We start from the raw sequence: 15,969 nt of genomic DNA, 5'->3' as shown, positions 1-15,969 counted from the left end.
ACACTATTGCTAGCCCACTAAGCCAGGGGACAGCACATTTTGTGGCTAATTCAATTTAAATTAATATAATATTTATATCATTTGTGTATTTTTAATTAATATACATATGATGTATATATTGCGTTTATTTTTCCCTTCCTTTGCATTTACTAACCAAGTCTACTTATTTGTTAACCTAATACGTTTCTAAAACAAATTAGATTTTTCCGAAAACAGTAAACGCAGCACGAAGCCCTGAGTGACGTCGGTCTCGCCCTCTCAAAGCTCAACAAATCTCCGTTACCTTAATAAATATCTGTCCAAAACACAAGGATTTTAGTGCTACCACAACTTTACAAAACGCTGTGATAGTGACTTGGCAGTTGTTTGTCCTTCACTGTTGTGTTTTATAGCTCTCTGTTTTCTAAAAGCATTAAAAGAAGGTGGGAAAGCGTATCTAAACCCCTCTCACTGTTCCTGCACAGAACACACGTGTCCAAAGCCGAGCTCCACGTGTGTGCTCACGCTCTGAGTCCAGTCCTCCACAAAATTTTAGCATGTTTTTTTCTAAAACTTTAGAATTTCATCATAACAGACAGGGAGGCTCAAGTGCGTGTCTTTGTTCAGTCAGTTTCCTTTGCTTGTTTGAGTGAGTGTGTAAAGTGTGTGTGTGTTGCGTTCAGTGACATAGGCTACAACGTGCGGGTCAACATTAAAAGGCCTTTTTTTCAGAATGTGTGGTTCATTATATAAAAGAGTTGGACTTACCATGTGTTTGATACTCAGTGTGTGCGTGAAACAGTGAATGTAACACAGTTTATTTAGGTCTATAAGTGGGCCTATATCGAGCCTAAGTGTACCTCAGTAACATACAAAATTCAATGTATTTGTACTTTGCTTGAGTATTTCTATTTCATACAACTGTATAGCCTACTTCTACGCTACTACAGCTCAGAGGAAAATATTGTACCATTTAGGGTACTCTACTACATCTGTCTGACAGCTTTATTTACTTTTGAGATTGCAATTTTTCGTAGCCATCTTTCATATCCACTGACAACCATGCATTACCAAATGAAGTGATTTTAAATAATATCACAAATATGATTTTTTTCATTTATTATAATTGTTTTATTAATTATTTATTATTATTATTATTATATTAATTATTAATATTAATATTAATATTAATTAATATTATTATTATTGTCTTCATTTATTATTATTAATTATAATTCATTATGTATTTATTTATTTGATAAACTGAAGGATTAAGTGTGTTGAGAAAGTTCTTAAACTAAATGGATTAGGTGGAAAATGTATGGTCACAAAGCTGAAAGCAGGGCTTTTTTCAGGGGGGTCATTTTCTTGAAAAGTTGACTGTTTACAGATGTGTAGTTCTCACAGGACAGCAAAACTACCAACATATGATGATCTTATAGAATATGATGCATTGCTGTAGATTAATATAACCAACAGTATATAATGGGAGTTAAAATTAGCATAAAGTTCTACACAGCAATAAAATGCAACATATACATTAATGCAGCAGCAGGCTAATATTAATCCTGGTAGTAATACCCAGGCCTACATTTCCTTCAGTAAGGTTTTGAATGCAACATTTCTTCCAAAACTGTTATACCACTGCTTTAAGTCAGTGGTGAAAGATGTACTTTGATATTTTACATAAGTTAAAGTAGCAGTAAGGCACTGTAAAAATACTCTTTTACGAGTAAATGCCCTGCATTCAAAACCTAAATAACTAAATTTTATAAGAATTGCATCAAAACATACCATAAATACCAACAAACAAATACAAAAAAATACAGTTTAGTCTCTAACCATAAAGTGGAGATAGATAAATTATAAAGTTGATGAATGTACAAAATAAACAATAAAAACAATATTTGATAGTAGTAACAATTTTATTTATGTATAAACTATAATAAGTTATGTAATAACATCTTGATGTAACATTTACAACTGTCCACAGAGACAACTGTCCAGACATGGCATGTTTTTAAACCCTCCACAGTCATTAATCATCTTCTATGCCATGTACAGTTGCAGGAATTGTGCTTACGACTCTCTACATGTATGAACAGAGGCCAGTAGCTACAGGCCGACACCCATACCACTGCTACTGCCAGAACTAGCCTTTTTTTCATATAGGAGGATTTTTTTTTAAAACTTTGCATTTAGACTTATAATTTAGGTTGTGCTGTTTTCATTTTAAAAACCCTTAAAGGCCTCTTTAATTCAACTAATAGAAATCGTGTTTGTACATGTAGTAAATTCTTACTTCCATCTTAATTGTGCTCGTATGGCCTAAGGCGGCAGTTCACAACTATCTGGAGATGTCAAGCATTCATCCCACCACATTTTAAGGCAAACGTTTAATTGCCTGGTCTGAATGGCCACACTTGAAGGTGGGGTGAAAAGCCTGTTGTGATAGAGAAGGGTGGGACAAGTTAAATCCCACAAATGGAGATAAGAGCACATATTTTCAGTCTCTCCTCAGAGTTATTCATGATGTTGTGTTGAAGTAAAGAATGAAGAAAAAGAGCTTGAGAGAATACTCCTACCTACGTTCCATATTATGTTCAATTGCAAAGTTGAAAGTTGCAAAAAAATTGTCAGGCAAAGCTACAGTTCTCCAATCAGAAAGATGAGCCAACAAGAAGAACAGCAACCATAAATGTCTGCAAATTGGAAAAAAAAAAAGAGATCTGAGAACTCTTTACCATCCGAGCAGAGGACGAAAAATAGCTAACACATAACAGGGACGATGAATGATTGTTATGCTATGTTATGCAATTGTTATTGTTTAGAATATGCTGCCAATGCATGTTATATGTCACACTGAAGGCCAATGCTGTTGTGTTAAACACAGCCTGTCACGCCTCTTTTGCTTCTACGATGCCGGTACGCTATTTAAAATTACACACTGGAGCAGCATGGTGATGCCGTTGTCTGGTTCTGTGTAAATATGCAGAAGATGCCTAAAGAAAGGACTAGTTAAAGGCCATATAGCATGATATCGGCGTACAAAAGGGCTATGCAATTAGCAAACATGTAAATACATTATAAATGTTAAGTGTCTGCCTGAATAAACTCTAGTTTGTCCAGAATGTTTTTTTATGTTTAATCTTTGCAGTAAAATTATTGAAAAATATATAAAAACATATGCAGTGTATTGGGTTAAAATATGTGCTGACAAACAGTGCAGGAGCTTCACAAGACTTCAGCTGCTACACACAGGCTGCAGGATTGTTGATGACTAAAACTTCAAATATGCTGTCAGCTAGTACCTTTCATGACATACGTGTAGTTTCTCACTGCCTACTGTAAATGGTTGTGAAGGGTGCAGCATTGGTTGTACTCCTTGGTGTGCGAATGACGGGGTGTGTTAACAGGATGAGAAATGTGCGTATAATTAAAGAGGGAAGAAATTGCTCTTATGCTGTTTGTGACCACGAGTTCACATCTCACACACTAACACACACCCTACAGATCTTCCTCATACCTGTGCTACTCTGACGGTGCTGACTCATGAGTCCAATCGACACATAGCGCTGTCACTCTGCCTGTACAACTGATTTTATATTATAATTTCTATAAATATTACATGCTATTATTATATCTGACATCATCAAAGAAACTTGTGGATGTGAATTAACCTTTTAACACCTGGATTGACAGCAGCTTTCTGGTGCTGCATCAGATGCCTTTCACATTGCATTTAAACCCCTAAACTCTGAGAAATATCTGGTTTGATTTCTTTCAAAAAACATGGGGAAAATGTACTTAACAGCTTAATTCTTTCTTAATTCAAAATTATGTTACAGTTTATTTTGTAATAATTGAAATTCCAACACTTTCATTCAAAAAAAGTAGTTGATTTGATAAAAACTCAAAGCATTACAATACAAAACCCCTTTGAAAAATCCACAGTTAAGAACCAAAATCCCCCAACTGGCTTGGAGTGGTGGACAAGACTGGGCCGTCCACCCTCTTCTGGCTGCTGTAAAGCCTCTGGCTTTGTTATTGTACATGACTGTCAACCATTCAGGCCTCCAGTGAGAAAAGCAAATTGTTTAATGTTAAGATCCTGCTAAATAGGCCTACCAAGTTTGGGTGTGGAAATCAGTGCCAGACAAGTAGATTTCTGTCTTTATGGTTACGTTTTTTTAATTCTTTAACTGGAAAAGAGAAAAAAAAAATCATATTCACTTTTTTTTTTGCCAGAGGTCTTTTTCACCTCTGACCATACCTGGAAAGGTGTGGCTGGGTGTTGAAATGAATGTGCTTTGCGGCGCATGTCACCACACCCAACAGTGATGCCATTGAGTCCTGGAGTAGCTTCACAGCAGCAAGGCAATGAGTTAAAGTGCTACAGGTTGGCATAAATAGGACTTTCAGGCAGTGTTACATTTTTCCTTAAGCAAAACAAAAAACTGGATGTTGGAAACAATGCAGAAGTGCTTGACTTAAATTTGGACACAATATTGGGGAAATGTTAGATTCCCACCCCAGCTTTGAAAAAACAGTAAAATGGTAAACAAGGCTGAAAAGCTGAGAAACTGAATATGTTTTGATCAGTTCGTTGAATTTGTTAACACCAGTCATATAGAAATACCATAGTAACATGGCTTCTGAGTTGCAAAGCAACTTGGTGAAATGTTTTTTGTTTGGGGAACAATATGTGATGCTCATCACAAAGTTACGTCCTGGGCACATGGATGCAGATGGGATCAGGGACTATTTTGATATGGCTCTGGAGACATCTGAGGTTTGAGAGTCAGCCGCCCGAACAACAATGCATTCATAAGCTAGATGACTACTAATAAAGTTCTGAAAAGACTGATATAAATTTGGTTGTTTATTGCATTAAAGTTGTCATTTTTATGGTGGATCCTCTAAAATGAAACCCAGGAAACATTTTATCTCAGTTCTTTGTGTCTGTGGTAGATGCACTCTGAATAGGAAAATAGCACTGTTGGTCTGATGACAAACCATACAATGTCTGTTGTGCACCTTATACTTGACTCACGTGTCGATCTTTGCAAACAAACCAATGTTTTTTTTTTTCCCAGTAACTCCATAAAACTTCACGTCTGACTGTAACACCACCAACAAACTCTCTGTCTAGCTTGTAGCACCCGTCACACACCCTCAGACCACATAATCTCTAAACACACACACACCCAAAGCCTCTACATTCACAGTCACAGTCTCCTGTATAGGTTTTGACTTGACACACACACGCCCTCACACACACTCATCTCCCCCACCCCTGCCCACCCATCGAGGCCCCTCACTGTAAACAGGCTGATATTTGGTTCAATGGCAGCGTCCTATTCTTTGCGGCCGATGACACTGGTGACATGTAAAGCTCTCGGGCATTGTCCAGCTCTCTGGAGCTCTTTAGCAGTGTAATCACCAGTGAAATGGCAATGGGCCACTGGGATGAAAACACAAGTCAGCAGCTGGTCAGCAAATCACAGTTGAAAGCCGTTAAATGGCAGATTTGCCCCGTAAGCAAGACGAGCTGGGGGGGCCTTTGTGGACCCAGCGTGTGAGTGCACAGAGTTTCATTTTATATCAATCAGATTGAAGGCCTTTGATTTATATATGTTGTCCTTTAAGACAGTTAATCTCACCATCAGAGTGGAGGAACTGGATTTTCACATCGTTTCAAATTTGGTTTAAGATATCTACAATCTCTGACATGTAAAATTCTAATTGGAGAAAGGTATTTTTTTAAAGGATACGCCAATTAATACATTTGGACATGTGTTAACTTGGAAGCCCAGATTATCTATCAGTATACTGGAACAAGATGGAAACTGCTGATAGGACACAGTTTTCAGTGTCAAACTACTTCTTTCATTGTCAACTTCGCTATAATACCAACAATACTATTTAATTGAGTCTATTTTATGTTATATGGCCTTTTGATTGTAGTTGTTTCTTACGTTCCAGGACGGAGGAAATACAAAAGTTTTAAAAAATTAAAAAACAAGACAAGATTTAGTTAAAATAGTGGATGATTTATGCAACACATTGCTGATGTATATTAGTAATTCATGAAAAACAAATGTAGAAGAGTAGTGGACCAAAAACTACATGATGACATCATCACTGGGTACAACAGCATCACAAATGTAAAACAGGAAGCCAGTGTGTCCTTGTGGGTGTGTTTTGTTGCAAATTGTTGTGTTTCTAGCTGCTTTTTACACCACACACACACACACATAATAAGTCTTCAAAATTTAAAAATATCAAACACATAAGGGCTTCAGTTCAAAAGTTAGAAGATAGAAAGGAACTCTCTCTCTCTGCGCCCATGTGTTTGAGCTCTCTGTATTTGAGATACTATGATGTAATGGCATCAGTGAAACAGGCAATTTGTCCCCACAGGGCATCTCCACACTCCACCTACTGGCACACTAAGACACAGAGGTCTGTACACCTCCCCACAGCACAAGAGAAGCAATGTTACAGTCATTTTTACATATCCAGTGTCTTTTTCGTGAATGTAACAGTAGAATAACAGCAATTTTCCATTGTTAGTATCCATTAAAATAACTGAGTCTCTGCTATAATTATTATTTGCTATTATTATTGGTGTGTTTTTAAGTTCCAGGCAACAACTTCCAAAAAAAAATGTTCTTTATCTTGGGTCTCCCTGTTCGCTGAAACAAAGGCAATTGTGGTTGTTGTTACATCAGATAAAATCATATCAATATAAAGAACCACATTATATCCGTCTGACCCCTGAACTAAAAGTGTCTGTCGGCTATTCTGCCTCTTTTGTTGCAACAGTTTTTGACACATAAATCGTGATTGTGACTCTCACACACTATTCCCTAATCTATTGCTGCAGCAGCATGCACAGTCTTGCCAAGTATGCCTATCAAAATCCTTTGAGCAACAGGCGTCCTAAACACACACCTGGAGGGGGCTACTGTACCTGTCAACCTTTCACAACAGTAGTGACTCATACACTGAATGTACACTGAATATAATTAACTGTGTGTGTATTGACAGATGATCCTGAAGGACTTGATCAAAGAGAACTTGTCGTGCTTATTTATGAAAATAACTCATATATGTCAAATATCTGATACAGAGCACAGGAGTGCTACATTATTGTACCCAAGACACATAAGGCTTTTAGTCATACTTTAAAGGTACACTGAAGATACTTGTGGTTCACAACAGTTTTGGCCCCATGGAATTAAGAATTGTTGTCTTTTGACCTCTCATGAATTAAATAGTGTCCAAACTAGAATAACGTCCACTAAATAGTGGTTTTCCCCTCTGACTTCAGCAACTGCAAAGGCAAAACTATCAAAGTATTTGAAGGGGAAAAAGATAATTATTATGAAGTGCATACCAATATGATCTCATATTATCTTTGCCTACATCAGGTGTTCATATTGTAAAGCCTACACCCCCTCAATTTCTAATTTACCATAATTCATCTCTCATCTAGAGTTTGATTCATCTAATTCACACATTTCATGTCACTAAAAATCAATTCTCAACATTATTTGAGTAAAAGCAGTGTAAACACCAATGCATTGCCAGTCTCTCCCAGTCTTAGTGGGCTTGGCTCTCAGGACAGGGTGTGCCAAACCTGAGACCAACTGATAGTGCTGCTACAAGTAGTTACACTCACTCCCCAAAAAAATAGCCTAGAAACCACTTAATAACCAGTGCAGTATTAGCCTACTGCATAGAGGTAGACTTACACACCCAAACATAAAAAAGCTGTGGTTTGGAAAAAATAACGAACAGCAGAATCAAGTGGAACTGAATTCCTTAACACCTTACTGATTAGCAATAATTCTATTGATGACGAGATAGTCTATCTGTCAAGTAGCACTGTGCCCCCATCTGGTGGCCACATACAGACAGAACGTATGAGGTTAGGTTCTATTGCCACAGTCACCAAACTTCATTTAAAAAGCTGTCCGTTTTAAGATTACTTACATATAATCAAAGGCACAAGATACTGCAATTGTGACTACGTGTGCTTTCTAAGTTTTAAGGGGATACTCTTAAATTCGGCATACATTCAATCCACCAACAAGCTCTTACCGATTGAACAGTCGAACTTTTTGTCATTGGTTAACGTTGCTCCATAGCGTCCGCTCGGGGATTTTTGTTGAATTTGGTGATCAAAGTTACATTTCTGTCGAAATACTTGACTACAAACACATGCCGAATTGAAGAGTGTGTCTCAACAAAGCAGAACAAGTGTCTTGTTTTTACACACCACACACCTATATCTGGTGTGCAGGGAAAATGTATGAAATTGCGAAGTTTTTGAACGGACACTGTGTCGTGTCGGACTGAAAACTTCCGTTTCTCCTCTAAGTCACGTGTGTAGCGCCCATACATGTTCAAACAGCGGTTTCCGAGTGTTGACCAAATGTCACTGTGATAGGCGGACAAGAGTAGACAGATAGTAGGTGACCTGCTTGGTAACCAAATGCGTAAATACTTTAAAACTAAAGTCAGGTTTTCGTACAATTTTAATCAAAAGAAATCAGTTCGTACTCACTTCAAAACACACTGAATTGCAAATGTTCCAAGTTATCTTTTAATAAGATTTCAAACATATTTAATTTCCTTCAAAAGTTGACCTATGACGTGCTCTTTTGCACTCCTTATCCGCATATTTCAATCATGTTGCGACACGATGGGTATGTTCTCCTGAAGGTGGGCGGTGTATATTTAAAAGCGCTTCTCTCTGTTCATCCTTGTTTAATATCCTGAAGGGATCCAACAACTGAGAGTCTCATCTCTTTTCAATAAACAGCTGCAATGGCCTTAAACGGTAAAATCGCAGTGGTGACTGGAGCAGCGATGGGCATAGGAAGAGCAATGACGGAGATTCTGCTGAAAAACGATGCCAAGGTAGAGTTTTGTCTCAGCTGAAGTTACCAGTATAGAAAATGCATGACAAAATAATGCAAAAATTGATAGATGTTAAATGTAGGCTCTCTGTGTTCAGTGGTGGAAATCAAAGTGCATTTACTCAAATAGTATTAAATGTGTCTTTAAGGCACTTGCAGGCAACTGTACTTGTTGAGAATTTCTGTTTTAGCATATGCACAAAAGTCCACAAAGTTTGTAGAGGGGCACATTGCACCTTATACAACACTACATTTTATTTAACTGCAGTTAGTAGACCTACACGATGCTTTGCCCGTTCTCCATTTTATTTTCCAGCTCTTTCTTCAAATGTTATTGTTCAGTTAAATAACTGCCCCAGGTGGAGTCATTTTCATCTTGAAATGGTTATTTTCTAAAATAAAGTTTTAATAGCCTAACATATTCTCATACATAATCAGTTCTTAGACATATACACCTTCTTCTACAACATTTTTAAACAAGCTGTTTTGAATTAAAAGTAGGTTGTAATGTCCTCACTGCACCAGTTATTGACAGAAATGTCCCCAAACTTACAGATTAAACTGCTATACAGCTGCCTCCACCTCAGTTTACTTGATTGCCATTAAGATCAGCTTCATGCTGCAAATGACTGACACTTGGTAGTTTATCCAGGCCTGGACCAGTAGTTCTCAGCCTTTTTTTAGTTACTCTTAAAGTGATAAAAAGTTGGTCAGAAACCCTCGTTTGAATTTTTTTTGTCTTCAGAGACCCCCATCTGAAAATATTTTAGTTTTACGATAGCATATTTTTAAGACCAGAGGGAGTTATCCACTACAATTGAGGTAGTGTGGGAAGTGAAACCTATGATCAAAAGACTTATATTTATGAAATAGTCTTATGACTCCTACTCATAGTCTGCTGAATTATCCAATTACAGTACTAGGTGTAATCATTCTGTTTTTCATGTTCCTCCCCTTACAATTTAAACAAAAACCTACGGTACAAGCTGGATGAGCAAGTGATTTGGAAGAAGCATTTCTGCAGGGGTGGATAAAGTAGCCTACTCAGATACTCAGGGGAGGAGATTTTTTATTACAATACATCATAATTTATTAGCTGATGTAGATTTCGTAGTAATAATCTAAGTAGCTAAAATTTGCAAATACATGGAGTGGAGTAAAAAGTACAATACTTCCTTCCGAGATGTAGGGGAGTAGAAGTATAAAGTAACAGCAATTGTAAATAATCAAATAAAGTTCAAGTACCTCAATACCTAGTGCAGTACTTGAGTAAATGTACTTTGTTACATTCTAGCACTTCATTTTGGAAGAAGAGGAAATGGGAATCTTCTTCTCGCCTTGGACTTCAATAAACCTTTATTGATTCCATGATGAAATGTTCAGATGTTGCAACAGCTGACAGAGAGAAGTCAAAAATAGATCATTAGAAGTATATAAAAGTCTATAAAAACAGAAATACAAGAGCATTGGAAACCTTAAAATTATAACAACAGCACAAACTTCGGCCTCCAAATTGACCAAAAAGTTGAAACAAGACACAACAGTTTCAACACAAACGGATCATCTTAAACTTTGTGAAGTTGTGATTTATTCCAGGACTGTTGTATGAGACTTCAGTAGCTTTAACTGGGTGTATCTAATAAACTGTATCTAATATAACCTCAAATACACAGGTAGCCCTCCTGGATGTGAACGAAACCGCAGGAAAGACTTTTAAAGAAGCCCTTGACAAACAATATGGACAGGAGAGAACTTTGTTCCTGACCTGTAATGTTGAATCAGAGGAGCAGATAAAAGGTAAAACACACACACACACACACACACACTTGATAAACAAACTACGGATGTGGGGGAGGTACTGAAAAGACAAACAGCTCATTTATTGAAATAAACACATCTAGAAATGCACGAAAATAAAAAGAATCCCTTTAGGACCTTGTAGTGTTTTTTGTGATTGTTTTGTTTCAATTACAGAGATGTTTCAGATACTTGGAAGCTCACAAACCTGGAAACATTTTTTCTTAACTTATACCTATCAGATGGCATTTAATTCCAGGTGGAGAACCACACCCCTGATAACTTTGAGGTATGCAGTAACATTAATTATAGTTAAGAAAGATATTTATGAGATTTTGAATGGTCATGTCAAGAACAGCAAGAAGAAAAGCACCCAGAGGCCCTAAAGGGACACTTTGTTGAATTTCAATTTACTTTTTATCATAACAATGTGGGTATGTGTAGATGAATTATGATAAGCTGTCTTCCTCACTCTCTCTCAGACTTAGACCAAGTAGTAAAACTAGATAGTGCCGAAACCACGATTCTCTTGATGAATTGCCTATTCCTCGCCCCAAAAAGCTGACAGAAACATATTTCTTTAGCTTACCGTTTAACCGTAAGTCGAGATTGTTTCCTGTGTCAAAGCCAGTCCACCAGGGAGGTGTAATGGAGCTTAAAGCCAATTTGCATTGTGGCCAAAAGTGCAGTTACAACTCCTGAGTCCATCACGTGATACCAGTGGGTCCAAGATTTTTTTCCCATTGACTTACAGTGAGAAAGAGATGTCTGTAAATTAGTGAATACATTATTTTTAGCGTCAAACCATAAAAAGACTCATTTCACTATCAGATTTGATCTGTTCGGTTTAAAAACGTGCCATACCCACATTTCTCTTTTTTTTTTTCTGTTCTTATAGCGCCAATTTCAAAAGTATTTGCCCCTATCTACGTAGACAGACTAGTTTCAAAAAAGACCATCTTTAATGCAGCGAATTACTTTTTAATGTACATATAATGATGTTAAGTTCAAGGTTTGTTGTCTTTTTCACTCTAGTTCAGAAGAACTTTTATTTTGTGTCGGAACCTTTTTTAAAGTATGCAGATATCATATGTTAATTTATTGTACTTTCTTTGGTAGATTGTATATTTCATGTTCACAATTTTGCCAGAGAACAAGCTTTTTGTTATAATTTACTGGTGCATATGACAAAAACATGAACTGACTGATAAAACTGGTGTCATTAATTGCATAAAACATGAACTACTGGTCTCAAAAATCTTGAATTTACTGTAGAATTGACTGTCAGAAGAGGGGGATATTGAAAATATTCATGTTTGAGAAGCTGCAAATAGTGGATTCTTTTTTAGATTCTTAATGAATTATAAAAATTATTGATGATCAACTATCAACTAGCTGAGTAATAGCTGCGAGTCTACGCTGAATGATCCCACACTAAAAAAGGTTCATGTATGTCATAAAAGGGGAAGTGCTCTACCATGTATTGAAATGTTAACTGCTAACTTTTTTTTCCTCTCAAGCTGCTTTTCAGAAAATCGTAGAGACCTTCGGTGGAATAGACATCCTGTGCAACAATGCTGGCATCTTGAATGAGACCCTGTGGGAGAAAATTGTCTCCATAAACCTTGTAAGAAGTAGCTAGAGTACCAAACTGCTTCTGGTTGCAATTATGCCCATCACTTGTAGCCGGTTGCACCACTCCCACAAGGGAAATAACACCACAACACATATAATTGCAGTGTTTCGTGAATTACTGTTTGCACCACCACCAACACAAACATGTAGATTATTTTCTTTCCAGCAGTTGTAGTATGAGGAAATTAGTTGCCAACATCAAAACCGTTAAATTTACCAGGTATTACATTCAGCTTCCCCTGTTTCATTTCACAACATTTAATACACACAGAAAACAGCAAAGACATATCTGCTGTCAGCACCAAAGTTAACAGCATCTGTTGTGTTTTGTAGGTGGGTGTTATCAGGGGGACTTACCTGGCTCTGGAGCACATGAGCAAGTTGAGTGGAGGGCGGGGAGGGGTCATCATTAACACGGCATCCATGGCAGGTAAAGTCTACACTGCACTGCATATTTGGTTGATTTCTACCAAGAGGAAACAGCATTCTTTGCATTTCTGAGGAATGCAGTTAAATTCACAATGCTTTATATTCACCACTTTGTGTCTCTATAGAGTGCTGCAGGAGTGAGTTAAAAAAAAACAGAAATAACATAATATTTTAGCACTCCTGGTTCCCATGTCTCAAAGTCAAAGGGTTTTTTGAATGGCTTTTTGGTTAGATGCTCGCACACCAGGTTAAGAGATGTTCACTTTTTATTGTATGACAAAAAAACCCAAAAGATTTGTGTTCCTTTAAAAAGACAGTTTCTAACAAGTGGGTAAATGATGGTATTGAATAAAGCTTATAAAGTTTATAGAGCATTCAGAATGCAATGAAATGGTTGTGACTGTGTTTGAATGTTGGCAGTAACTTTGCCGAGGTCTTAACATATCATGAATAAGAGACAACATAGATTTTTAGAGTTAGAGTTCACTAACTCCAAATTTTAACCCTAACATTGACTGATGTAACCCACATCCTACAGGTCTCGGCCCTCTACCAAGCTGTCCTGTCTATACATCCACCAAACACGGAGTGATCGGCTTCACTCGAGCCATGGCGGTAAGGAAGGTTTTTCCGGAAGAAAGTTCAGGAAGATTGAAAAAACAATGTACATAAATTTACACAAAGTTAAATTGTTTTCCAAGCATGTAAAGATGAGTTCTACACTTTCACACATAGTCATTGGAATCATTGCAAATAGTAATGATAGACTTTACAAGATTTTGGGTTCTGACATGTTTTGGATCACAGGCTAGCTAACTAATGCTGAGAAGCTGAATTATCCACTGTTTTGGTATATCCTTTCTTTTACCTGTGGTGCAATTTATCAATCTATATTGCTTTGGTTTGAGTTGCCTAGTGTTTGAGACATCAGATAAAGATGCTTGTCTTCTATGCATATAATGGATCTACATGGCACGATCAGCTTGTGGTGTATCACTTCCTAAAGGAAGTGTGCATTTACTGTTATCTCACCTAGCAATACTGAGCGAGCTAATGTTATAGCTCAGCAAAGGAGGACATCAGAAAAGATACTCTTCCTACCAAACTACACCCACCAACTGTATTACAAAGCAGAAGGAAACTTGCATTAATTTTTACATCTCTCACTGTTATAAACACAAGCCTCTTGTCCATGAGTAGATGCACACTTCCTTCTGCGCAGTAATATAGTTGGTGCATATTGTTCGGTAGAAAGAAATAGTTCCTAAACAAAACTGCTCACAACAAGGTCTGTGGATTGTCATGAGTAACCAGGTCATAATATCTGGAGAAACATTGTTGTCCAGTTTTTCAAATGTATTTTTTGGCACTTTGAGCACCACAAGCTGAGTGCCATTTGTTCTATTATATTTGAGAGAAGGCAGACATCTCTATGGTCGATATCTCCAACACTCGCCAATTAGTCACAATTGAGTGCTTGTATTGTACATTGTGCCTTTGAACAGTTAATGCTTAATTCTGTCTATATGTGTGTCTTTTACCAGATTGCCTCTTCCCTATCAGGCTATGGTATACGGTTCAATGCCCTTTGCCCAGGTTTTGTTAATACTGAGCTCTTTACCTCTATTCCAAACAAACTGGGGCAATTCTCCCACCTGGCTGAGGCAACCCAACAATTAGTAGAAAAGCTTGGGACATTGACGTGAGTCTTTTCTTGTGTCATTTAAAGTTAGCGCTAATCCTCACATAAATCTACATTTTTGTTGAACACTCCATTAAATACTTTTAACTGTTTGTTCTGCAGCTGGGTGACCTTACAGTCGCTGCAACAATACCCTTCTATGTCATGTGAAAGGGATCCAAAAATTTAACTGAAAAAGTTACCATGTCTTTTCTTTTCAGTGTGTCTGAGTTAGCTGAACACTACCTGGAGCTGGTGACAGATGAGACTAAGAATGGAGAGGCCCTCCTGGTGTTACCAACGGGAAAGAAATACGCAACTTTTCCGACATTCATCGAGTAGTGCTGTGCAATGACTCACTAAAACGTTGCATACTGTATTGGATACTTTAATCAAAACTGCAATGTTTTATAGTGCTTGAATTTGAAAAAAATAAAATCAAAATGTGTCAAGTGTCTCTGTGTGCAGCAGATAAAGAATTTCAGCTTATATATTTTACTGAGTAGTCAATATACCATATACGATACTACGTACAATAACTGTCAAAATTTAACAATCACTGGATCTCAAAGTCAAAGTTGGACATTTCAAAGATTTCTGTGAGATGACTTCAAATCCAGAGAACTGACTGCTCACTCCTCACTCTGTTCAACCAGAAATAGCAATAGTAGAACGTTTTCCGGAAATCTGCCTAGCTAAAAAACAACAAGCCTTACCAAATGCAGTAGATAATAAATACATTCATACATAATGCTGTGGTTTGCTTAAATGTTTCTGTCTTCAGTGTGTAACAAATCAGTAAACAGGTAAAATAACTCACTATATATGTTGTAGCTGCTCTCAAAACACTGGAGTCAACAACCAGTGTTTAAATAAGTACTCAAATCATTAACTTAAGTTTAAGTAGCAGTACCAGACTACAAAAATACTCCATTACATGTAAATGTCCTGCAATCAAAATTTTACTCATATGAATGTATAAAAGTACTGGAGACAAAAAGAAGCAAAGGTTAAAGTACTTTTTCTGCTGAATGACTCCTGTCAATGCTATATTGCTGGATAATTTCTGTCTGATGTATGAATACTTAAGTGATACTTTAAAAGGGTCGTCAGTCTAGGCGGTGCTAATTGTAAATGCTTCATATACTGTTGTGTAGTTTAATAATGCATCATAAACTGCTCATATGAAGGTTAAGAGTTAAAGGAAAATTGTTATACACACATCAGGTAGGTGCATGGAAAACCAAAAACAACACACACTGAGAAAAAAAGAAAGGCCTGCCACACAAGTTTAATGAAGACAACGTTTAGATTCTACTTCATGAGGCAAAAATGATGAAAATCTAAGTTGGACCAAAATATTGACATTATTAACATGGATTAAGTGTGCAGGCTTTACGTTTCTCCTCAAGGGACACATGTTCAAGTAAAAAGGAGCTAAACTATAGCTGTTAAATAGTTTAGCAAAAAGTAGAGAGTAAAATAGCGGCAGCTGAAATATAATTCAGGACAAATCTA

The 15,969-nt window shown here is 37.0% G+C and overlaps 1 protein-coding gene across 1 annotated transcript; it reads left to right on the top strand.

The window, feature by feature from the left end:
* The first annotated feature begins 8,748 nt into the window (after positions 1–8,748).
* On the top strand, positions 8,749–14,906 carry zgc:56585 (uncharacterized protein LOC393297 homolog). Its single transcript, XM_042499071.1, has 7 exons — positions 8,749–8,910; positions 10,583–10,706; positions 12,227–12,333; positions 12,675–12,771; positions 13,309–13,385; positions 14,315–14,472; positions 14,673–14,906. The coding sequence occupies exons 1-7, from the start codon at positions 8,818–8,820 to the stop codon at positions 14,791–14,793; spliced, it is 777 nt and encodes a 258-aa protein (XP_042355005.1). The 5' UTR covers positions 8,749–8,817; the 3' UTR covers positions 14,794–14,906.
* Positions 14,907–15,969: the final 1,063 nt, after the last annotated feature.

The sequence above is a fragment of the Plectropomus leopardus genome, chromosome 13 (assembly GCF_008729295.1).
Source record: "Plectropomus leopardus isolate mb chromosome 13, YSFRI_Pleo_2.0, whole genome shotgun sequence".
Classification (NCBI taxonomy): Eukaryota; Metazoa; Chordata; class Actinopteri; order Perciformes; family Serranidae; genus Plectropomus; species Plectropomus leopardus.
Note: the sequence above shows the minus strand (reverse complement) of the source record. Positions and strands in the feature narration are given on the sequence as shown.